We start from the raw sequence: 25,266 nt of genomic DNA on the forward strand, positions 1-25,266 counted from the left end.
TCCGCGCGTCACCACTCACCTATTGACCTTACTTTACCTAGCCTAAACTGTCACCTGAATATCTTCGACCATTTTTCACTGGCCTTTTTGAAATACTACGAGTTAATTCAGACTATTTTTACGTGCTGTTTCTGAGACCTCTCTAAAAGACTTCAATGTTTTGTAAAAGATTGCAGCGTTTTAGTGACTGGTCTTTGACCTTGACGCACCTTCCTATTCGTTTGTCTCCGCCCCCCGCCGCTGCTGTCAAATCTTTGAGACAGGCAGCGGCGTGGGGTGTCTGGGGCGCTCGTCTGAAGCTGAATTCGTTCATCCTTCAGATTGAAAATTGATAAAAATAGAAATAATTAAGTATACTATTCAGTGGTACATTTTACCAGTGCCCGAGAAGATTTACGTGCCAGTTTTGAAGAAATTGAGCGTGCTGTGACACAGACAGGTGTGACTGAATTTGGTGAAGCAACGTTTTAATTATCATTCGTACAGTGCATGTGCTGATTACATCAACTACCTAATTTCCTAATGGCTGGAAAATTCAATAAGAGATTTTACCGGTCTGATAGTTTACACGATCTTTTCTTAGACAAGGGCAAAGAAGCTTCGGAAACCAATCAATGGCTGTTTGAGGTCAGTCATGAGGCAGCAAATAAAGGTAAGCCAGGACCTTGGCCAGACTAGCAGCTGGGAAATGACATTATTTCTTGTATTTTGTTCAGGATGGCTATAGTATTTTTCTCATTTTTTACGCGCCTCAATTTATTCATAGGGTTCCGTTCATGGTAGTGTTGATACACATTAATAAAGGCAGATGTTAACAGTTTGCACTACCTGTTTTCCTATTTCATTGTGAATAATATTTATATCTTGATTTTTTAATTATTTCATCATTTTCCTCCTTATATACATGGTGTGTGATAGGTACACAATGCTCTTGGTTGCTAGTAATAGGTGAGTTAAACAGGTGAGTTAAACAGCTGACTTAGGGAGTCAGGACAGTCAGACTAGGACTGGAACAATATTTGCACCATATTCCTCAAATTCATATAGCTCAATCAAAAAGTCTGAAGCAACCAAAAGCATGGTGTACTGCACACATTGTAGGTATATACCTGACAACAAAAATGGCCATATTACTAGCAACCAAGAGCATTGTGTCAGGGGGATGGCTGCTGCAAGCATAAGACCACTTCAAGAAATTTGTGCATAATGTCTCCCATTGACAAATTTTCCACATTGAAAAAAGACTTTGCATGTTAAGAAGGAGTTGAGGTAGAATTTATTTCTATTTAAACATTTCAGGCTAAAAGTATAATTGACATACCTACCTATTTTGAACTGTGGCCATTAGTTGTATCAGCTAAGTTAAAAATTGTTTGATTCATGAACTGAAAAGCAGACAGCCTGCTACAGTGTGACACCTAGGAGTGCTATTCACGACCAAATGGTCTTTTTAAGGTTTAATATTGTCCTTCAGCTTTACCCTCTGGCTCAGTAGTTCAGTTTAAGTTCATAGAGGCAAAACATCATGACAACCCCTTTCATCACTAGGTAGTAGGTACCTCATTTTTGAATAGTCCATCCTACACTGTGCTGCTCCTAGTCTCTCATGATACATACTCATGGTGTCTCCTTAATTACACCTCAATTTGAATGAAGTTTAAAGGAAATCTATCTTCTACTCCATTGCCAGGCTAGATAATTTTTAGTGAACTCCAAATGAAGTATTTGTAGTAATGTTACATCCATACATACATACCTATGTACTTGCTAGATATTCATTCATTGGTCCGCTTTTTAAAGTTTTAGGCTTGAAGTGTTTTCTTTTAAACAGCGATGGTGGTCTTCATAAAATTGACCTGACACCTAATCACAGCTTTGGCAAATCAGAGATGCACCATAATTACTCATTTGGCAGTTTCTGATTCTTGCTGGTGAGGGCCCTCAAGCACAGTTTGATATCAAGATTCTTACGTTTATACCACTCGAGTATTTTGCTGATACGTTTATACCGTACTTTCATACCGCTCGATATACGATTCTGTGCCTGATATATGATCCGTTGCTCGATATATGATTCTCTTGAAGGGGGTGGTTTGCGGTTGGTGGGAGCTGCAGCCGCCGCGCCGGTACTTCGAAGCTAGTGAATGAGTCGGAATGTCTTAGACCGTAAACGTGCCCAACATTTTGGGCGGCGGGCCCGCTAAACTTTGGCTTTTCAAGCCCCCCCCCCCCCCCCCGATTACATCGAAATAATTTGCAATTTTGACCTTACCTTGTCGTAGCTGTTAGCGAGACGATTGAGGTTGTCTGTATCATACCTTTGCTATGTGTCATACGTGTGTCTAATTCTATGGTGTACCTGAGAAACGGTGGCGGTGCACCAAACTGCTTTTAGACATTCGTTATAATCGAGTGTGGTGATTTTAGAGGAAAGATTCGAAACCCGTTATGAATCCAATACTCGTCTGCTCGTTGCAACACCCTTATGCGCACATTGTGGACTGGAAATTAGTTTTTCATATATTTTACCCGAATGTCTGAATGGACCTATGGACACAGTCGGACAGGGCCAGAGCCCACTACTGTAAGTCAACTGTAAGCAAAGCTTGTTCCGCAGGCCCCCGACCCCTACCGTCTTTTCGGGAAATTCCGGGTAACGGAGGAATTTAGGTGTCAAAAAGGTGTAGGCGTTCCCATGAAAGCCGGTCACAATCCGTCCCATTCAACTGACTTCAACTGGCTGCAGCTTTCCCCACCAACCGCAGACCATTCCTTTCAGACGTCTCGTATATCGAACGCCAGAGTGAGCCGAATCCGGGCTCTCATCACCGGGAGTCCAGCTTACTGCTAACAGAGCTACGAGACGGACACTGAGTTACAGGACTGACTTGATTAATGAGTGTTTGCTCTTGTCTAATTTGTGGGTTTGAGTAGCGTCCACTTGGCGTTTATTCCTTTAATTCGATGTTTTCAGCTGCAACTGTGCCTTTTGGCTTCAACTTTCTGAAAAGAACTTCAAGATGTCAATCATTGTGTATGTAGATGATTATCCATGCACTTGCTTGGCAACACTGCACACTGCACGTGGCCGCACTCGGCAACGGTGATCAGCCATGCGAGTCGTGAGCGCCGAGCTTGGCAGACCGGAAAATGGCTTCGAGAGTATTTATAGCGTGGCAACGGAATGCAGCCGATGACGTGTGTCCAAAATGTTAAAACTCAGAGTTATTTGACTCCCAGTTGAGATCATGCAGGTGACGTGCTCGTAAATACGATTAATTTGTCGGTGCCTTTTGCTTGATGGCTTGATGGCTTGATGATTATTTTTATCCATTGATCATTTCTACCATGTTTGAATCGTTGTCGGATATAACTTTGCTCTGATGAAATGTTCAGTATCATAAGTTCAACTACGTCACCTTATGGCAGTGGTCGGCAGGTCATTCGGGGTCGTGCCCCCTTTTTGGGCGTCAGGCAGGGCCATTACCCCCACCTACCAGACCCCATTGCTGACACAACCAAGTTTACTGAAATTCCATACCGTCCTGGAACTCTTTGGGTCCAGGGTATTTGTGCATTTCCAATGCATCAAATTTAAAACATGACACTTCCTCCACAAAACATTTAATACCTATATCCCAGTAGCGGCGGAACACCTTCAATTAAGGGGGGGGGGGGGGGCACTGCCGACATTTGGTCCCATTCTTTCCATGCAACGCCCATAGGGCTAATGTTAAAATGCAAAAATCAAAGGGTGCACGGTGCCCCGGTGCCCTCCCGTTCCGCCGCCTATGCTATATCCTATTTAACCCTTGTACGTATAGGGGCGGCGGGTGGTTTTTCGTTAAAAGCTCACGTAAAAGGCATTGGATCACGATCAAATTGTACCCTCGAGCCCATCATTTTTTTTTTTTTACCAGCCCGGAAAATATCATGACCTGAGACCAGTTTTACCAACAGAAAAATAACCGCCTGCCGGAATTTTTGCCTCAAGACCGCTTCACATACGCGATGGGCTCGTAAGCGGATAGGGCTTTACCGTTTACGCTCCATATGTGAAACGATCTTTAGGCAAAAAATTCCGGCAGGCGGCTATTTTTCTGTTGGTAAAACTGGCCTCTGGACCCATAATGACCGTTGGCTTATGAGCTTTTTCTGGAGATCATCTTGAGCCATAAAATCTCACTTCAAGAAGTTATAGCGGGTCCCGATTTTCTCGACACTTGCCATTGCCCTCTTGAATGAGACGGAATGACCAAAGACCTTAAAAATGGGCAGCAGCGGCTTCCTATTGTCACGGGTAGCACGCTCGTCTTTTTTATGCACAGCTCCATCTCAGAGTCCGAGAGGCCGCGGGGGTCCGATCGACTCCTCCCCCTTACGTTAGCGGCTGTTGAAACGCCAACAGACGGGCGACGGTTAGAAGTTGCGGCTGCTTTTGTACGACTGTACGAAGGGGTGAGATGGTGAGGCGAGCAGGTACGTGAAAATTGGTATCTAATCAATGTGTGCTGTGCCTTTGGCCTACAGGCTAATCTTTGAACCCTGGGATGCAACAGTCACGATGGCTCCATCACTGGAGCTACAAACTCCAAAAAGATAGGCTTTCTCAGAATCCCTCATTACCCCCACCGAAAGGGCTCCATTACCCCCAAAGGGGGCATGCCCCACCATTTGCCGACCCCTGCCTTATGGCGTGCCGTAATAGCGGGCCGATGTCGCGCGGCGGCGTTGGCCCGGGTCCGGACGGGCGCCTGACCGTCCTCTGGTGGGCGCCGGTCACATGGCGCCCCCGTCAGCCGACGCCACAAGGTCACCCGGCTGGCAGCGGCCGCCGTCTGTACGCCAGTCACGTGACACGGCCACCGGCACCCCGGCCGTCTGTACGCTTAGTCACGTGACACGATCGCTGAGTCCGATCGGCTGCGTCGAGACGGTGCCTGCGGCCGGCCACCGCGCCGCCGCCGCTCGGGCGATCCTCCGACACGCCCCCAACCCCTCCCCTACCCCAGCACACCCATTCCTGGCCCGTCTGCCCGCGTGTGGGTCGGTGCTGACGCAATGGGATCGATCGTGGATGGGGACGGATGGCTTCCATGCTTCGAAATTCTGAAAATAACGCGATTGGATCTTATTCCTACATGCTATTCCAAAAGGTAGTTTTTGCTATTATATTGTTGTCTTTGACTTACGTTTGTCTTGTGACCACAGGATCAACTTTGTTTTAATATTTTTAATGCGAATCATGCAACTATTCATGGAGATAGTGGCGACTTGAGTATGACAGATTTATGCATGTAGTTAGGTATGTGTTTCAACCATGCCACATTTTGGCACCATATCAGAAGTATCTAATTTACGACGGAAATGATTATTTGGGAATCGCTAATCGCCTTGTCATCACATTGTGCAGAAAACACCCCATTGATGAAGACTCATAGTTTGCTGGTTTTGGTGGCGGGAGGCCCAACATAGACCTGTGCTGACGATGGAAGAAATGCACACTCCTTGATGCATGCACATCACGTGATGTCGAGTCCTTATTTGGACAGCATGGTTTACATTTCAGTGACCCGAAGTGCCGAACCCATGCTGCTTGTCCGTGGGATATGCCACTTTCGACAGATCATTGGCTGGGTTCCGTTGCTACGCTATAAATACTCTCTTGACCATTTTCCGGTGGCGCTCACGACTCGAACGGCTGATCACCGTTGCCGAGTGCTTCCACGTGCAGTGTTGCCACGTGCACGAATAATCATACGCTCAGTTTCAGCGTAAACATTCCACATGGTCCGGGCCTGTATCATAAATGCCTACGTCTGGTTTCAGTCGGAGGAATCTATACCGTTATCCGGTCCAAGTGCAATGTGACAGTGGAGGAGTGGGGCGACCAGTACTGTCTGCTGGGGCCCTACAAGGAGCACCAGGCGCGCACCGAGATCGAGCCCTTCGAGTACCCCGAGGGCAGCGTCTTCCACGCGGTCGTGTCATCGCTCAGAGAACAGGGATGGAAGGTACGGATGACAAAATACGCACGGTAGAGTTTCGTTCATGTCATGATTATTAACGATAGTTACAAAAGTTGACATTCTACATGGTCATGATTTTTAACTATCGTTACAATCATGATTAGAGTAGAAGGGGAGCATGGCATGTAGGGTTTTCATTTCTGAATTGCTGACGCTAGCGTTGAGGTGCGTGTCTCCGATTCGCTGGCCCCATTGGCGTTATGTAACCTTCAGCCGCGCTGGTGTGAGGGCGTTCCCTGCGCGATGTCTGTCGGCCCCTGACATGTATGATAAATATTTGTCCTAGCGCTGCCTCTAAAAAAAAGAATCTCACCGTCCAACCGTCTATGGAATGTCAAATCGCTTCGTTCGAGTTTGTCGTATGATCGAGTTCGTCCATGGTACTCTACTGGTCACAGTGAAGGAAATTCTAACCGCGATCATGATGCAACCCCACCGCTAAGCCTGCCTGCGGTGTTTCGTAATCCCACTCCAAACATCCTTCGCGTTATTTCAACATACTTCCGTCGTGATTGCGTCTGTTTTAGTCGCCTCCGAACCGTCGTTGACTGACGCCTCTCTTTCCTCGTCCGTCGCCCGCAGGTGGTCACAGGCCGCTGGCTGGTAGACGGAAACCCGCAGATCATCCTCTTCGACGTCGGCTCGGCGTCATGGAAGATGAACGAGATGAAGGACGAGCTGTGGAACCTGGCCGGCATCGGCATCCCCAACCCGGACGTCGAGTGCAACGACGCCGTCGTCTTCGGCTACATGGTGGCAGAGTTCCTTCAGCAGGTGCGGCCCGCAGCGGGAAAAAAAAACACTGAGGAGAACGGGACGAATGAGGCTCTAAGACGGCATTATATGGCCTGGTTCTCTGCTGTAATTATGTCCTAATAAGTCACACGATCTGTGTGTCTACTTGGGAAAGACCGATGCCCGGTTTCTGCCAATCAAGTCCGATATCAAGCGAGGCAGGGTCAGGCAGGCTCAATCTATTTTGGCATATTACGAGATGAGATGGATTTATACATCGCTTCAGATGTGTGCCGGAATATCCGTCAGACCAATCTACACAGCACTGGCACGCTACTCCGACACTACTTGCCTGTCCACAAAATACTCTTCGTACGTTTCCCTTACCACAGCGTGTTTTTATCCTCTGTGGGCGCGCCGGTGGGCCAGGGCCGCCGCTCCTCCCAGACTGGGCAGACTTTGGCCGATGTTTGGTCGCGTCTCGGACAGGAATGTGGGTCGTGCCGTCTGAGACAGGGTCGGCCCAAAGACGGTGACTTGGTGATAGTGCTGAGCAAATAGAATGGTCATTAGCGGGAGAAAGAGAGGATGGCAAGAGATTGTTCCGAATAGAACCTTCGTGGTGCGAGAAGGTAGCAATCTTCTACAAATCCCATCGTGTTTATGGCTGTGTAACTCTTGTTGATAAAATGAGCACCTGCCCATGTTTACCGTAATAATTAGTACTGTGATTACAATTTGCCACCTTTTCGGCCCGTCACAATTTTTCACTTCGATAAACACCGACTTCCTTCTTTCTTATCCTACCTAATCTCTCTTCTGCCTGCACCGTCCCATTGGCTGTGTATTTCTCGATCCGAACTGATTGACGGCTATTTAGTATTTACACAAAGTTGCCGGTACGTATGGATGTTGACATCCCACCGACACCTGTCACACGAGCCACTCACTTCACGCTCCAGTAATTTCACATAACCGTCACCACAATGACTGACAGTGCCCAATACCAACCTACCGTATCATTGACACTCTACTGTCACCCCAACATACCGCCGCTCACAACAGTCACCGTTCACCGCCCGATGTATGACATAACAGCGTCACACTCAATAACCCTTCTGTCTGTCTGACGTCTGATCTGCCCTCCCAGTTCCGTAACCGACTGCCGGAGTTCACCGATGGCCCTCCGCGCATGGTGGCGCACTTCCACGAGTGGCTGGCCGGTGTCGGTCTCATCCTGGCCCGGCTCAGGAAGATTGACCTGGCTACCGTGTTCACGACACACGCCACGCTGCTGGGACGCTTCCTCTGCGCCGGAAATACCGACTTCTACAACAACCTGCCCTATGTGAGTGCGGACAGGGAACTGAGAGGAGCTGGGGAAAGTTTTTGTTTGATTATGAGCTCGGATGATAAATGATTTGTCGAATTGCTGTTTCCCGTTTAGTGGAGGCTGGTGGAGTTTTAGTAGTTTTACTATGCTTGTCTGCTAATGTTCGTCTTTCGCCTTCGCCTTTGCTATTAGTTTTGTACGATTTTAGCTAAACCCAATTCAAATATCACTGCTTTGTATTTTGTTCGAAAAAGTCAACGTGAACTCCTCCATCGTGTTTACTGTTCAAACTATTGAACATAACTGAGCCAGTGATAATCCTTGTGCGTAGGCGAACGTGTCAGTTGACCTTGTTTTCCTGTGTTTGTACGTATTCCCCAGTTCAACATTGACGAGGAGGCTGGTAAGCGTCAGATCTACCACCGGTACTGCATGGAGCGGGCGTCCACCCACCTCTGTCACACGTTCACAACCGTCTCCGAGATCACCGGACTGGAGGCCGAGCATCTGCTCAAGAGGTACGCAAAAGGGGAGGGACGGGGTGGTGTTTGAGAGTACCAGGGTTACATACGGGGTTAGAGGTATTCTTTTGCTTATTTACCAATTATTTACGATGCTTGTGACAATGTTGCCGTAATGTCGCAGAGTTTGATCAAGTGCGCTAATTGAAGTCATATGACATTGTGTATCTCGAAATGAATCGGGAGTCGGTTTCATTTCATTGCCATGACATCACTGTTTTTGTGTGTGTATGATCTCCTTTTTACTTATACCTCTTTCTATCCCGCGGCCAGGAAGCCAGACATTGTGACTCCGAATGGTCTGAACGTGAAGAAGTTCTCCGCGCTGCACGAATTCCAGAACTTGCACGCCCTCAGCAAAGCCAAGATCAACGACTTCGTCCGCGGCCACTTCTACGGGTGAGTTGACGTTGGCACTGGTCACCCGTCTCGATACCGATGCGTTCCAACACCTTCAGGTTATTTGAAACTCAAAATAATCATGTTTTACGCCAGTCAGCGACATTTTTCAGGCATATGAAGTTCAATGTGTTGCATTTTTGTGCTTTTCTGGATTCCCTGTTATCTATGATTAATGTATAAGGCGTAGGTTTTATTCCAAGCTAAAATATAATGTGGTCCGTTTGGCGTGAGTAGCGTATCCTTTCTGAATGAATAAGGCGTAGGTAACTTTCAACTGTTATCCTTCTCATTTTCTGTTGCATGTTGCAGTCACTTTGACTTCAATCTTGACAAGACGCTGTACTTCTTCATCGCTGGTCGTTATGAGTTTGGAAACAAGGGAGCCGATATCTTCATCGAGTCACTCTCTCGGCTCAACCACTACCTCAAGGTGGATACATTTGTAATTGTTTTGTAGTTAAAAACATTTGTATTTTTTCTGTCTGTGGATTTAGCGCATACACCCTGTGCTTCGTTTTAGTTTTTGTGACATTACGAACGCGGAGTTCTACGTTCTGTGACTTGATCGGAGTGGATTATTACGGAGCGAGCGAAGCGAGCGTAGTCTTTCCTTAGATTAACGGAAATTTCTGAGTATGAGCGGCCGGCCGGCCGGCCGGCCGGCCGTGGTCACGCTTTTGCGAGGCTTATATCTCAGCAACCACTTGACCGATTTACACGCGGTAATTTTTGTAGGGTAGCTTCATTCCTTCTACCAAGTATTGGACTATTCCCGATGCATGTGGGTGACCCCTTATGCACGTGCCACGTGCAAAACGAAGAGGTGTCAGTTTTGTAATTGTTGCAATATCTCGGTAACTACTTGGCCGATTGCGCTGAAAGTTGGCATGTAGGTAGGCACCCACTAGGCACTGCATATACATGTGCCAGAGTTGGGGTGCTGCTGCACGTGCGCACGTGCAGGGGTCGTTTCCAGATCTCGGGAACGGCTGGACCGATTGCGCTCAAATTTGGTACACGGTTAGGGACCGGTTAGTAGGGTGCCGTGCACAAGTCAGTTGGGACCCATTTTGCACGTGCGCACGTGCAGGGTGCCGCTTCCAGATCTCGAGAACGGCTGGGCCGATTGTGCCCAAATTTGGCACATCGCTAGAGACCAGTTAGTAGTGTGCCGTGCACAAGTCAGTTGGAGGTACCCCCTCGCAATTTCGCACGTGCAAGGCCCACCCTCTCGCTCGCTCCGTTAGTCGCCCCAAAAGGCGTTATACTGGTAATTACGGAGCGAGCGAAGCGAGCGTAGTCTTTCCTTAGATTAACGGAAATTTCTGAGTATGAGCGGCCGGCCGGCCGGCCGGCCGGCCGGCCGTGGTCACGCTTTTGCGAGGCTTATATCTCAGCAACCACTTGACCGATTTACACGCGGTAATTTTTGTAGGGTAGCTTCATTCCTTCTACCAAGTATTGGACTATTCCCGATGCATGTGGGTGACCCCTTATGCACGTGCCACGTGCAAAACGAAGAGGTGTCCGTTTTGTAATTGTTGCAATATCTCGGTAACTACTTGGCCGATTGCGCTGAAAGTTGGCATGTAGGTAGGCACCCACTAGGCACTGCATATCCATGTGCCAGAGTTGGGGCGCTGCTGCACGTGCGCACGTGCAGGGGTCGATTCCAGATCTCGAGAACGGCTGGACCGATGGCGCTCAAATTTGGCACATGGTTAGGGACCGGTTAGTAGGGTGCCGTGCAAAAGTCAGTTGGGCCCCATTTTGCACGTGCGCACGTGCAGGGTGCCGCTTCCAGATCTCGAGAACGGCTGGGCCGATTGTGCTCAAATTTGGCACATCGCTAGAGACCGGTTAGTAGGGTGCCGTGCACAAGTCAGTTGGAGGTACCCCCTCGAAATTTCGCACGTGCAAGGCTCACCCTCTCGCTCGCTCCGTTAGTCGCCCCAAAAGGCGCTATACTGGTGGTAATGTTTGTAGTTACGGAGCGAGCGAACTGAGCGGAGTCTTACGTAGAATAACGGAAATTTCTGAGTATGAGCGGCCGGCCGGCCATTCTGCGACGCTTATATCTCAGCAACCACTTGACCGATTTACACGGGGTAATTTTTGTAGGGTAGCTTCATTCCTTCTACCAAGTATTGGACTATTCCCGATGCATGTGGGTGACCCCTTATGCACGTGCCACGTGCAAAACGAAGAGGTGTCAGTTTTGTAATTGTTGCAATATCTCGGTAACTACTTGGCCGATTGCGCTGAAAGTTGGCATGTAGGTAGGTAGGCACCCACTAGGCAATGCACAATTGCACATCCATGTGCCAGAGTTGGGGTGCTGCTGCACGTGCGCACGTGCAGGGGTCGATTCCAGATCTCGAGAACGGCTGGACCGATGGCGCTCAAATTTGGTACATGGTTAGGGACCGGTTAGTAGGGTGCCGTGCAAAAGTCAGTTGGGACCCATTTTGCACGTGCGCACGTGCAGGGTGCCGCTTCCAGATCTCGAGAAGGGCTAGGCCGATTGTGCTCAAATTTGGCACATCGCTAGAGACCGGTTAGTAGGGTGCCGTGCACAAGTCAGCTGGAGGTACCCCTTCGAAATTTCGCACGTGCAATGGTCACCCTCTCGCTCGCTCCGTTAGTCGCCCCATAAGGCGTTATACTGGTAAGATACGGTACGAAATGGAATTAGGCCTTCCAAATATTTTTTCGAGTCGTCTTGCCTGGACTCACGTCCTGACCACTAGGCATATTACTTCATATGCCTATCACGTCATACAATTATTTCATGAAATGGTTCGTCTATGCAATCATTTTAACAATTGCTGATATCTCCATGAGTCGCAATGTCATGACATCGCACATGTTCCCTGCACCTGCAGAGCTCAGGCTCGGACGTAACGGTCGTCGCGTTCATGATCTTCCCCACCAAGACCAACAACTTCAACGTGGAGAGCTTGCGCGGCCACGCCGTCACCAAGACGCTCAAAGACTCCATCGAGGATATTCAGAAGAAGATCGGCAGCCGAATGTTCGAGATCTGCATGACGTGAGTGTCGTGGGCGCAAAATGACCTTTGCAGTTGACGCGCCCTAAAGCCCCAATAAACAAACAAGACGTGAGTGTCGGTGGTAGGATGGCGATGAATTATTCTGCTTCTAGAAATAGTTGTGAGCGATGTAGCTTTCTCAATAAGACAGCGTTAGGAATGTTCAATGGCATAACGGGCAAAGACACGGACGCAAAAAGTGTAGTCAGGTGCTGCGAGCAGGCCGCCATTGTAGCACCGTTAAAACGATGTTATTTGAATAGATTAGAATCAGTGCTCCTCTGAAATTTACGCAATACTTCTCTCTGTCCTCTGACGTCATGTATTTCCGTCAACTGATTGGCTCACCACCCGAACTGTGACGTGACGCCGTCAGTGATTCGCCGTTTGATTGGCTAACACCCGTTCTATGGCGTGCCTCCGGCAGCGGTCGTCTTCCCGAGAGCACAGAGCTGCTGACGCGAGAGGACAACGTCCGCCTGAAGCGGTGTATCTACTCGATGCAGCGCTCCTGTCTGCCTCCTATCACCACACACAACGTGGTCAATGACGGCGAGGACCCGGTGCTCCGCTCGCTACGGCGCTGCCACCTCTTCAACGACAAATCCGACAGAGTCAAGGTGGGTTGGTGTGCCTTCAGGGTCATCCAACTGATGATTGATGAAGTGTGACCTGTATGGCGTAGCTCTGTATTGCCATGCTCGGCACAAACAATAGGTCAGGGGAGAAATGATGATAGGCTTATCATCTAACTATTTTGGGGTATTTGATGGAAGTTAGGCAAACGGGGCGTGACGTAGCGATGTCAATATCGAGCCTATTATAGGACTGCCGCTGGGTTTTCTGGACTGATTCGGCTTCTCTCGGACCGGCACATTCGCGTGATTAAACGATAGTCAGACATCCCTGGTGCCTAGTCGTACGATCGAATAGCGCTAGGCATGCACATGCTTATGATATAGACTGTTTTGTTTTGCTTGTTTTCCTTTTAAGATTCTTTCCCTTCGTTTGTTTTGGGGTTCGGGTCATTGGCTTGGCCATGGTGAAAATAAGTGTGGGTTTGGGTGCGATTTGGTCAAGGCCAGACGCGTAGCATAGTTTGGCGAGAGTTACGGCCGAAAGACGTCATCGCTGGATCGGGGCCAGGCGACTGGGACGGAGGGGTGGGCTCGGCTGACCTTGTGAAAACTGCGTAGGCTAACCATTGATGCTAACCAAGTATCAATGGGACTGATATTCGTGCAGCTTCAATCTCACCTCAGAGGAAACAAATTTTTGTTTGAATTTATTGCAAATATGCTCGTACCACATATTCGTTGAATAAGGGCGTCGATTTACTTTTAGTTGCAAGAATTTGTTCCTTGCTGCTACTTGGTATTTTGGACACTGGACCACCCTATTGCCCTGCCGAAATTTGACAGGTACTGTCCTAGTTTTTGGTACCATACCTTCCCAACTGACCTCCGTGACCGCGTTCCCAGGTGGTGTTCCACCCCGAGTTCCTGTCGCACACCAACCCTCTGCTCGGTATGGACTACGAGGAGTTTGTGCGCGGCTGTCACATGGGCGTGTTCCCGTCCTACTACGAGCCGTGGGGCTACACGCCGGCAGAGTGCACCGTCATGGGCATACCGTCCATGACCACAAACCTCTCCGGTGAGTGCCAGATGACGTGCTTTCGATGACGGCGCAGTGGTTGACCGTGGAATGTAGATGGCAACAAACTCTTGGCATGCTATCCATGGTTACGGAGCGAGCGAAGCGAGCGTAGTCTTTCCTTAGATTAACGGAAATTTCTGAGTATGAGCGGCCGGCCGGCCGTGGTCACGCTTTTGCGAGGCTTATATCTCAGCAACCACTTGACCGATTTACACGCGGTAATTTTTGTAGGGTAGCTTCATTCCTTCTACCAAGTATTGGACTATTCCCGATGCATGTGGGTGACCCCTTATGCACGTGCCACGTGCAAAACGAAGAGGTGTCAGTTTTGTAATTGTTGCAATATCTCGGTAACTACTTGGCCGATTGCGCTGAAAGTTGGCATGTAGGTAGGCACCCACTAGGCACTGCATATCCATGTGCCAGAGTTGGGGTGCTGCTGCACGTGCGCACGTGCAGGGGTCGTTTCCAGATCTCGGGAACGGCTGGACCGATTGCGCTCAAATTTGGTACACGGATAGGGACCGGTTAGTAGGGTGCCGTGCACAAGTCAGTTGGGACCAATTTTGCACGTGCGCACGTGCAGGGTGCCGCTTCCAGATCTCGATAACGGCTGGGCCGATTGTGCCCAAATTTGGCACATCGCTAGAGACCAGTTAGTAGGGTGCCGTGCACAAGTCAGTTGGAGGTACCCCCTCGCAATTTCGCACGTGCAAGGCCCACCCTCTCGCTCGCTCCGTTAGTCGCCCCAAAAGGCGTTATACTGGTTGTTAGCCTCTCTTGTGAGTCGGCGACAGATCCCTCCGAAACAAAACCGCTACAAAGTGGAGGCCAAGCTGAATTATAGAGTTCAATATTTGTCCTCAATAACTTGTGTTCGTTGGCTGGAATAATTGACTGTCGATTGTTTTATTTTGCAGCATTGTTGTTTGATAAACTAGCCTAAACCATGCCTTTGTCTGCTCCGACCATAAGACATCTAACCCGTTCCTTCTCGACAGGGTTCGGCTGTTTCATGTCGGAGCACATAGCCGACCCGATGTCGTACGGCATCTACATCGTGGACCGGCGCAGTATCGGCCTGGAGGACTCGATCCGCGAGCTGGCCAAGTACATGTACGACTTCACGCGGCTGAACCGGCGCCAGCGGATCATCCAGCGCAACCGTACAGAGCGGCTCAGCGACCTGCTCGACTGGCGCAACCTGGGCATCGTGAGTGGCACAGCGGTGACTGGTAGATGCGTTGGATGGGGGAAATTGTCTACTCTGACAGGGAATAGATCCTCCTATAAAAAAGAATTGGAGAGGGAATCGCTGCAGAAAAGTTAAGTCTTGGTGTTGAGGATCGAGTTAGAACCTTCTATCAATATTACAATGCCTGCTTTTCAATGATATAACGTAAATGTCTTGGACAGTATATGAGTATATGTCATTATTTCACAATGCGAGCCAGATCGGCATACACCGCTATGTAATCGCGCTGGCTTGTCCGCTCCTCCTGGTTTCCAGGCAGAGACCACCATTTATGACATTCGAGCTCCTGTTGCTCGCCTCAGTGCCACGTGCTCAGTGCACCATTTAGTCACGTGACCTCCCCCTCCCCTCGTTGATCTCAGTACAACCCACACCGCCTGACCACGTGACCTTTCCCCCACCGCAGTACTACCGGCGCGCGCGTCAGCTGGCGCTGCACGCCGTCTACCCGGAGATGGCCGTCTCGGAGGAGCACGGCGGCCGCATGAGCTACCCGCGGCCCCTCAGCGAGCCGCCCAGTCCGACCACGTCGCGCTCCACCACGCCGGCGCCCTCCGAGATCGGATCAGATGATGAGGTCGACGATGAGGAGGAGGTAGGTGGCGCTGTTGGTGGTGATGGTGGGTGGGGTCGTGCTGAAGGGCCGTGGTCGTGTTTATGTAAAAGCCTTTATTCCATTGCATCTTAGATTCAAGTGTCAACCATTTCCAAGTGGTATCTCCTGCACGGACTATGGAAATACTTGCACAGAAATTACTAAGCCGGAGTGTATGAAGTAACATTTGCTCTCTCTTAGTGGGCGGCTGATCCATAGCAGTTTCCCTGCTTTGCTTAACTTTCCACATTCCAGTTGCTTTTTGAACTAAACCATGTGGTCCATCTCACACATGATATTATAGCTGGTTTACCGATGTGTTACCTGAACTGCTTCCTTTCGTCGCGCCCTGGTGTTCCATCCGTCACCAGGCGAGCTGGGTTCGAAACGCGAACGGCATGTACACGCTCCAGTACCGCTGATCCTCACTGTCGCTCCTAGTCCTGTCCTACGCCCACGTAACCCAGGTGAGACAAACAGGCATCCGGAGATGTCTCAATTATCATCCTACGAGACCTATCCACTAACAGCCGGTTAGTACCGTATTGCGTTTCTGTTTGAGTGTTTTGTTTTGTGGGGTTGAAGCCGATATTCTCATGGATTTTTTTCTTCTGGTAACCAGCTAAGTGTAGAGATCCGTTATATTGATTAATTAGCTCGTTTTCCATCATTTGACCGTTACTCAGCGACCTTGGAGGAAAATTATATCGCGCATTTTATTTTGGCCTTTTATTTTCACGTGATATGGTTCTTCCAATAAACTGCACTGATTGAACAACTTCCTTGTTTTGCGTTTGGTAACCAAACCCGTTATCGCTGATTGTGCTGCTAGTGTCATATGTTCCAACCTGTTTTATTTTGCATCTTGCTGACGCTTCGGTCCCGTTTTTCGACAGCTGCTGGAGCTGGCTATCAAAGACGACCAGTAAGACGTCCGAGCGGCCAGCCTCGGGCTAGTGTCGCCACTCCGCGACGGCTAATGGAGTGTCTGTGAACGCCGGGCTCGGTGTTACGCGCGCGCATGGGTGTGTGCGTGTCTGCGCTTATCTGAGAGAGAACTGGAGATCTGACACCCGATGATCTGTTTCGCCGAGGAGCGGAGGCGGTGCTGCGCGCGCGCGCGATGATTTAGTAGCAGGGCTCCGTTTTGTCACCGGTGTATGAGATGTGTCGCTATTCTGGGTGGGGATATGACGTGTGATTTGCAATTAGCTCGCTGTGTGTGCTGTTCTGATTCTGTTTTCTAACGGATGCTAACGTGAGGATAAGTCTTGCCGTACGATAAACTTCAGTCATCATTTTTTTTTTGTCGAATACTCAAGTCCATGACAATATTGGATTCCAGTCAGTTCTTGTGCAATAAATAGTGAATTGATGTATTTTATAATTGCTGTTGTCAAATTGAGCTAGGCTCACATGGTACCTACATCGTTCAACGAAAGGCTTCCCTTTACTGTGTAGCGAATGCTTATGCTCGCGTCTAACTACGATGCCTCTGTGTTAAACTGGCACGATAGTTTGCTGTGCTTTCAATGTTTCGGGTGTCAGACACTAATGCCACAAAGGCAGGCAGTCCTTTTTGGAAGGCGCTAACTATTTTAGGCCACGTATTTCCGATATTAATCACTAATGACAATGTATAAGTGCAATTTCTGTTCTTAAATTGATGTTATCCATCTTGCCGAGGATGCACTGATGAATTATCGGCAGGGCTGCCCGGCCGCTGTTGGCTGCGCCAGTCATGTACTACTCAGGAGGAGGTGGGATCACTCCTCGTACTAACGCCGCCAGTTTGCGCACGCGCGTGGGACGCTCAGGTGTGCGCCGTCTGTCAGGGTGTGCGTTTACGAACGCACGTGTGTGTATGTGTGTGTGTGCTCGCGTGTCTGCTGAGGCGAGGACTGCTCGGTGTTGGTCAGAGGCCGGCCGACGGTCCGTGACGAGGGCGCTCTCGTCGTCAGCTAGTCGTGCGACAACCAGCGACACAGTACTGCCGACCGGGGTGGCGCTCGGACGTCACGTCCTGCGTGACGTGGGACGTCACGTTATGCGTCACACGCCGCCCCGCGAGCGGCGGCCGGTGGAGGTCGGACGCGCGCGCGCTAATCATGTTACGGGAACTAACTGCCAGCGGGCCTTCTGTGAGCTCTGTACATACGATTAACATGTCGCCCGAGGGAGGAGCGTGTATTAGCCGGTCTGAGGTGTGTGACTGTCTGGGTGAATGGCTGTTAAAATACAACATCATTGGTAGATGTTTTTTGTGTCTGAAATTATGCTGTTGTGTGCTGTTATGGATTGTCAGAAGAATCTAAACGAAACTGGATATTTACCCTCCTGCCATTTTTGTAATCTTTCATGCATTTTCTATGCTTTTTATTCGGCCGAAATAGTGTGGATTGAAGCACAGATATAAACGAAACGTTATCGTCCTTTCGCTTGTTGAATGCCATCAGTGCCTCAGCGGTGTCTATGGACATTGTGCCTCTTCATTTGAGTTTCGTATGTATGCGATGGATGTGAATTGCAGTGGTTCCGTCAGATGTATCCAGTAGGCGTTCGAAACGTCTGCTGCATTGTTCCAGCGACCTTCGGAACAAGTGGGCTGGCATTTCACTGGCTGGTCACATCTTCTCTGGCGACCTAGGTATGTGCTAATTGAATTGCCGACCGAAATGTGCCAGTCAGTGAGTGGATGTCTGATTTTGACGGGGATGAGCAAGAATCTAGTCGTCATGAAAAGGACTGAAATCCGTATTTCCGAATTGACAGCATCACTGAATGCGCTCAGAGCCTGACCTGTGCAAAATGATCCCGACTTTTTGTGCGTACCTTTGCAGATATCCTGATTCTGTGAAGTACCTAATCATCTTATCCTGCGTGTGATTATATGTGCTGTAATGTTACGGAGCCCGACGCTCACCACGGTCTTCATTTCTACGTGAGTTGGCCGACATTGGCTACCTGCATAGTTTTCATTTTCGGGAATGTAAAATTCAGCTAATGTTATTCCGTGATCTCATTCAAACGAATACGGTGACGTTGAACACAGAGCACCCTTTGGTTCGTTGCATTATGGTTAAGCCATGGATTAGGTATTCCTCATGAAGTCATTAGTCATGAAGTATTCCTCATGGATTAGGAATACTTCATCCATGGTTTAGCTGAAGTTAGCTACTGAAAAGTGTCATTTGCTGTGTCAGCAATGGCAAAAGCGTTTTTGATTAAGCGTGGATTCCTTTTGTTCGCGGACAGTGATTGATCTATTCTGAACTTTTTGAACTGAATAACTATAGAGACTGCAAAGTTCACTGCTGATTTTCACCGGCAGAGTCACCGCGTCTCTGCCCCGGCCGGCGATAGTTTCGTTCCGCCTCACTGGATGGCGCTGCGATCGGCGGCCGCGGGCGCCGCTGCGGGGAGACGGGCGCGCGGCGGGCCCGGCGGACGGCGCCGGCTCGCGGCGGCGCAGTACCGCTCCGGTCGTGACGGGTGAGGTCCGCACGCGCGCCGCCGCTGTCCGATTCCTCCGCCGTGCGCCGCGCCAGCCAGTCGTCCTCCCGCTCCGCCATGGGTCGCAAGGACAGCATTCCCGACGACGCCCCGGCGCCGCGGCTCTGCGAGCTCGTCAAGTGGGCGCACTTCCAGGGGTACGGCTTCAACCTGCACTCGGAGAAGGGCAGGGAGGGTCAGTTTATCGGCAAGATCGACCCGCAGTCCCCTGCTGAGGCGTGCGGCCTGCAGGAGGGAGATCAGATTATCGAGGTGAACGGTGTGAACACGAGCAATGAGAACCACAAGCAGGTGGTGAGCCGCATCAAGACGCACTCGGACCATGCCAGCCTGCTGGTGGTCGACGCGAAGGCGGCCGAGTACTACAAGAAGCGGAACATCGTGGTGAATGGCTCCATGCCCAACGTGAAACACATGAAGAGCGCCCCGGTGACGGCGGCTGGGGATAAGGAATCTGAGAACAAGGTAAGTCCGCCCCAGCTGCCTTGTCGGTAGGGGCTGGGGAGCTTGGTCGGGTGTTACGTTCGTGTTCGGTGTTTAGTGTTCCGCTGGTAATGAGTTGGCTGTTGTGGTTGATGTGGTTCGTAGTTCTTTTTTGTTTTGGTTGTGGTCCGTCGTAGAAGCACGTCCTTGGTTGACCTGATTGGCTGTCTTTTTGTCTTTTGTGTCTTTGTGGGTGTCTTTTGTGATCAGATTAGTACGTGCTCAATGTCTTAGATCGTAATGACTCGGTGCACCACAGAAATACACGCCACACGGCGCAGTATCAAACTCACCGCTCAACAAACGGACATAACGCAGCACAGTATATCACAGCACACACGGCACATTCACGGTGCGTCACCGCACACACCCACTGCTGCAGCCTGCAGCTATCTCACCGGTGACATCACCCGTTTTTGCATGTTTTCTGGCTCTCTCATCGAATGAACGGTGAATGTTTTCGACGCCTGTTTTGCTCCCGTCCACCAATTGATAGATGAAGTGTGTTTGGGATGTCGCAAGAATAGCGGGCCGGGTTTCATTCGTGAGGGACCGGCATCGATGCCTTGCTTCACTCTGAACAAACGGTTTCTTCTGAGAGGTGACCCCGTACGCGTGGGTGGTGCCCTGCCTTGACCTGAAGGTGGGAGCCGGTCGGCCAGGCATGCATACTGCAACTCATGCTTGGTCGGTTGCACCCTTGCGCTGTGCTTTTCTTCGTCTGACATAAGATAATTCATTTGTAGCATTAGCCATTATACTGTGACGCTGATTGCTGATGGCTGCTCCGAAACAAAACCTCAACATTGTGATGAGCGATGCGCACATACCAGCGCGTGAAAGCGGAAGATCCAATTTCGGGTTTCTCGTCAGAGGCGACAGTGATGACGGGTGGCCCGTACCGGCTTTGGTCCTTGGACTGATGTTGGGGAGAGAGTTGTCTGGTCGGCAGGGCTAAGCCGGATGGACGAAGCTCGTAACCATCCGCCTACAAACCGCACAGACGGCGATACCAGGCGAACTTCCTCTGTTCTCGGCCTCGACTGGATAGTGCCCGCAGTGGTGTCTCACATTTCCTTATGTGTCTCACATTTGAGTGTGGCACTGTGTGAATTGTTTCACACTACGACTGGCGACACTGTGCTCGCACGTTGACACCCTCGCAGCCCCGTCAGCTCTCGGCCTGCAGTGTAGGCGCGCGCCACTGTCACGTCACGAACCCGTGGGGAGCCTGTGACGGATCTGTCACACGGAGCTGTCACACGGCTGTGCGACGGTCTGTCACGACACCTGCCGGTCCCGCGACCTATCATCGCGTCGTTAGCAGAATGACGGGCTTCTGTAGATCGTAACTCTGTCAGCTTCGCGATTTTTCATCCCTCGCTCTCTCCTAACAATCATACTGTCATCTCTAACCTTGAAGGGCACTGATCCTTCAACGAATTCCGGCTAAATCGTCCACATTCATGCTAAATATCGAGCTCTCTTTGACAGCCATCAAGAACTGCCTCCGACTCACTCAGTCCCTCAGTTTCCCATGGCCACAGCTCCATCGCTCCTCGATTGAGTTTCAGGCGACGTGACGCTGCTTTTTGCCGCTGGTCCCGGGGTGCGACCACCGGTGAGCAGCTGACGTCCGCGCCGTTCGGCCGCTGCGGGCGCCGCGTCCGGCGAAAGTCGGACGCGCGCGCCGTGCCTCGCTGGGACCGGGGGACGCGGGCAAGGCCGGCTCCGGCTCCGGGAGGCTCCGGGAGCCGTCCGTAGAGGGGCGCGGCCTCCCCGCAGCCGGGGGAAGGGACGGGCGACTCGAGGAGGGTGGGTGAGCGGCCGGCGCGCCGCGGTAGAGCTCCGGCCCGGCCAGAACTCGAGCCTTGTAATGGGGCGACTCGGCGGCGGTTAGGAGAGTGGGCAGACCGGTCCGGCGGCTGGGATAACTGCCAGGTGACCGGCGGGCCATCCCGACGGGAAAAAACAGCCACACTCGCCGGCAGCTCAGTGTTTAAACGGCGCATCAGCATGCAGGCCGTTCCTAGTTGCCCGTTTGGGACGAGTCGTCTCGTTTCTGTGCTGGCGGCGAGTCAGCTCTGCATCTGAAGGGCACGCCGGTGGCGGGACGAGTCTGAAATTAGAGGCGTCATGGGCCGATCATGCCGGGTTCATCTGCATCCACTTGTTGACTCACTATTGCGGTGGACGGGAGTTGCCTTCGTGCGTGAACTTCCAACCGCGTTATGAAAAGTTCTCGAATATCATATTTGAGTTCCAGGTTGAGCTCACGGGCGCTGGATATGGCTCGATACACTTGAATTTAAAGTTGAAGAATGAATATAAACGTGCGAGTCACGTTTGTTGAGAAACCCCAATGCGGACTCCATATTTTAAAGCCGCAATATTATGAGCCTGTGCAATGTGCATGAGCAAATATTGAATAAACCGAAGCTGTAGTATTGTCTGGCCCAGTTGCTTTGTTTGCCGGTGCAATCTTGACCTCATTCGTAGTCGCTCATGTCGCTGATATGTTCATTGGCGTTTGATTTCCCTGCCATTGCTATCGGCGTAGAATTTGTTCCTTGTGCCGGAGCACAAAGGTCGTAGCGTCGATAACACCAGTCTGTTCGAAGCGTAGTCCGATGAACGCTTTCTTTTCACTTCCAATGGCTTATTTGTTTTAAAAAAGCGTGTGTTTGATTAGCGGGATTCCTGGTAGGCAGCTTCTACCTAAAATCCTTCTTGGTAATCGTAATTCCCTCATGAACGTTCCGTTTATCCCTGCCATTACGTGCATATCAAATTAGCATTCCACAAATCTTCCAAGGCCATCCAAGCATGCGGGTCGCAGGCCGTGGGCTAGTCGCTAGAAAAACGACAGTGGCTGCGCCCGGAAGCGAAAGTGGGTAGTAGTATGCGGGATTGGGTCTGGGAGCGTCAGTGGCGCGCGACTCTCAGTGACGGGCCGGTAACGACACCGGTCGTTGGCCGGGCCGGCGCCGTGGGGTGCGCTGGGCGCTCCCGTGAGTGGGCGCGCACGGCTCACACCAGTGACGGTTACATTTCCAGGTGAGGTCACACGTTATGACATCATGTCTGTCGGGCCCACGTCATGTCGGGAATGTGTCTCGGAGACTGGTGCGTTGCTACAGAACAGCGCTGCTGCTCACTTTTTACCTGGAATACAATATCTAGGGACACCTTTACTTAAAAAGGGCATTTGAGGGACAGAATCAAATCCCTGGTTGGTCTTGTCTCTCTGCAATTCGCATTAATGACCTTCATTAGTTAATTGTTAATGCTATCAGCTTTCATTTATTAGCCCTCATTTCCTATCTACTCAGCTCAGCTAACCGTATCCCGATTCTCAGCATGACATTTATGGTCTCTTCTGGTTGTCCGCTATATCGTTTATTGCTCGATTGTGGTGTTTATCTGCGTCGCATGCCGCAGCCCGTCCCCATTCCTTCGGGAAAAAATCTCCCGACAGCTTAGTGAAATCATCGAAAGTACGCGTTAGCGCGCGTTCACCCCAGTCACCGCATATTCTCAAATCCTCATCAGGAGAAACTTCCTCTGATAAATGGATAATAATCACTTCGCTGAAAAAAGCATGTGGGACTGACATGACTGTCGCTTCTGTCTGACCCGCGGACTCCGCTGTCGGGCCTCTGCCGGGTCTGCGGTCTCAGTGTGGCTCGACCTACTGCGGGATTCTCCCGTCAGCATTGCCCACATACGTCCGTCAGTAGCATCGATAGTGGCGTCTGCGCGTCACCAGAAGGAAACCGCAGCCGCATTCCTCGCCGGACAGAGGCGACTGTCAGTGTACCGGGAACCGTCTCCGTCGCTCTTCGGCCGCTCCTCTGTGCTGGAGTGGTGATGACGCTCCGCGCCTGCCGCTTGCGTGAAATGGGCGAATCACAGGACCGATTCTGAGACGGCAGAGACGGCGAGCAATTACGCATTGGATCTGTCGATGGGTCACGATTCTTCGTTGCTCGTGGATTCTGGGTGCAGTGGAAGAACGTATCACATTCAATGACAATCGTATGCAGGGAGGGTCTTACTTACGCACTACGCAGCATGCTCAATTGCTTCATTATCCTTGAATTTTGTGCCATTTAATATTGCTTGGATTGCCTTAGTTGCATTAACGGGAATTTAGCGTTGTTATGCGTCGGGTGGTGACTCAAATGCCGCTATCGACGGTCTTTTACGTGCCATTTGTTTCATATCTAATTACATGTTTAGGTTCGGTACTTGACTGAGGGAGAACTTTGCCTCGGAAAAGGCAGTGGAAAGAACTGCCAAAGGAACTTCGTCACAGGCTGATGCATCCACCTCACATAAGTCGACATGGCTGAATGGTAAATAGCTACGTTATAAATAGCTCCGTCGTGTATACCACAGACGACTCTCCAGCCCACCCACTCTCCATTAGGGGTACCCATTTTTCCCGATTTTGGAAATTTGTGGGTGGGGGTGGTTTTTCCCATTATTTCGCGGCTCCTGATTCCAATGGTGCCAAAAATATTGAAATCAAAGGTGGTTTAGGGGTCGCGAATTGAGATTGAAATTTGCGTATTTACCTAGAAATATGCTTATTTTACGCTGATAGTAAATCGCAACGAAGGCAAACTTTTTGTTTCGAGAGTCGGGTGGAGGGGTCATTGAACGCTCCCTTTTCATCCAGATCGATGTGCTCCATCACGTGGTTACGGTTCAATGCTTTACTAGCGATCATTACAATGTCGATATTGTAACATTTGATGAAAAGCGCCGGGATGTTTTGCTCCTGTTGCTGGTATCATTCTGGTCAGCGTGCAATCATTTTTGATATTTTCTTTTTGTCTTGCATTAGTGACCTTTGATGACCTTTGAGGTCAAACTAAACTGTGAAGTTTCAGTTGCCATATCTCAGTTCATGACAGGCTCTTTGTGTCCATTATACAATTCAAGTTTGTGCAAATTAGCTCAGGATACATCTGACAGATCATGGCTCCGAATGTATTTCAAACCATGTAATTCAAAAACGATCAAACCATTTCGACCGTATACTTCCACAAGAAACGCCGTCCCGTTCGCTCACGGCTACGATGTAATACACCTTTAGACAGGGTAGGATAAATACCTAGGTATGGGTGTTCTATACCAAAAAAATGCAACTTCTGATCCAAAAACAGAAACTCCAAAGAGTCGATTCTATCCATGCCCACCAACCATGTACCATTTCATTTCTTCAGTGGGGACAGATACACACCGTTCATGTAAGAGTTTCCGATACAATCCGATCATTTACGAGTTCATATTAATTATTCGACACGGGGGACTAGCCATGCGCTGATACGGGCACGGCTGATAGGTATGTGACGAAGAACTTTCACAGCTTCTGGCACAGATCATTTGTGATCTCAGGTAATTAGCGTCTGAATCTGAAGAACCTATAATGTAGCAGAAGATTTTCATCCTGCATGGGCCGTATGGTGGCACCAGGACGCATCATATAGAGGAGTGTGCGTGCAAAGGCTGAAGAGGAGGAGAATCAGGTCCGCCACCATAAGGTCCGTGGCCCACCCACTGTCTCGGCCCCCAGGCAATGCCAAGAGTCAGTAAACGGTTCTGCCTCGGAGTTGGCTGAGTCGTTTAGACTTGGTACCTTCCTAATTCTCAGCTTTAGGCAATGCCATTCGACTTCAGT

The 25,266-nt window shown here is 50.1% G+C and overlaps 2 protein-coding genes across 3 annotated transcripts in view; both read left to right on the plus strand.

The window, feature by feature from the left end:
- Window positions 1-196: 196 nt before the first annotated feature.
- LOC122394032 (glycogen [starch] synthase-like) lies at window positions 197-17,836 on the plus strand. Of its 2 annotated transcripts, XM_043390570.1 has the most exons (14): window positions 197-652; window positions 5,830-6,014; window positions 6,612-6,803; window positions 7,915-8,112; window positions 8,479-8,615; window positions 8,892-9,017; window positions 9,330-9,450; window positions 11,906-12,072; window positions 12,500-12,692; window positions 13,554-13,728; window positions 14,733-14,944; window positions 15,393-15,581; window positions 15,953-16,048; window positions 16,478-17,836. In XM_043390570.1, exons 1-13 carry the CDS (start codon window positions 523-525, stop codon window positions 16,001-16,003), a joined length of 2,076 nt encoding a protein of 691 aa, XP_043246505.1. In that variant the 5' UTR covers window positions 197-522; the 3' UTR covers window positions 16,004-16,048; window positions 16,478-17,836. The 2 variants fall into 2 exon arrangements, with proteins under 2 accessions (XP_043246505.1, XP_043246506.1); XM_043390571.1 differs by lacking the exon at window positions 15,953-16,048 and having other exon boundaries at window positions 218-652.
- Window positions 17,837-18,917: 1,081 nt separating this feature from the next.
- LOC122394030 (Na(+)/H(+) exchange regulatory cofactor NHE-RF1-like) overlaps window positions 18,918-25,266 on the plus strand; it is a 34,701-nt gene continuing 28,352 nt past the window's right edge. The window contains exon 1 of the mRNA XM_043390568.1: window positions 18,918-19,559. Coding sequence (XP_043246503.1) covers window positions 19,152-19,559 — 408 coding nt within the window. The 5' untranslated portion in view covers window positions 18,918-19,151. The remainder of the gene's footprint in view (window positions 19,560-25,266) is intronic.

Source organism: Amphibalanus amphitrite, unplaced genomic scaffold, assembly GCF_019059575.1.
Source record: "Amphibalanus amphitrite isolate SeventyFive unplaced genomic scaffold, NRLGWU_Aamphi_draft 000569F_arrow, whole genome shotgun sequence".
Classification (NCBI taxonomy): domain Eukaryota; kingdom Metazoa; phylum Arthropoda; class Thecostraca; order Balanomorpha; family Balanidae; genus Amphibalanus; species Amphibalanus amphitrite.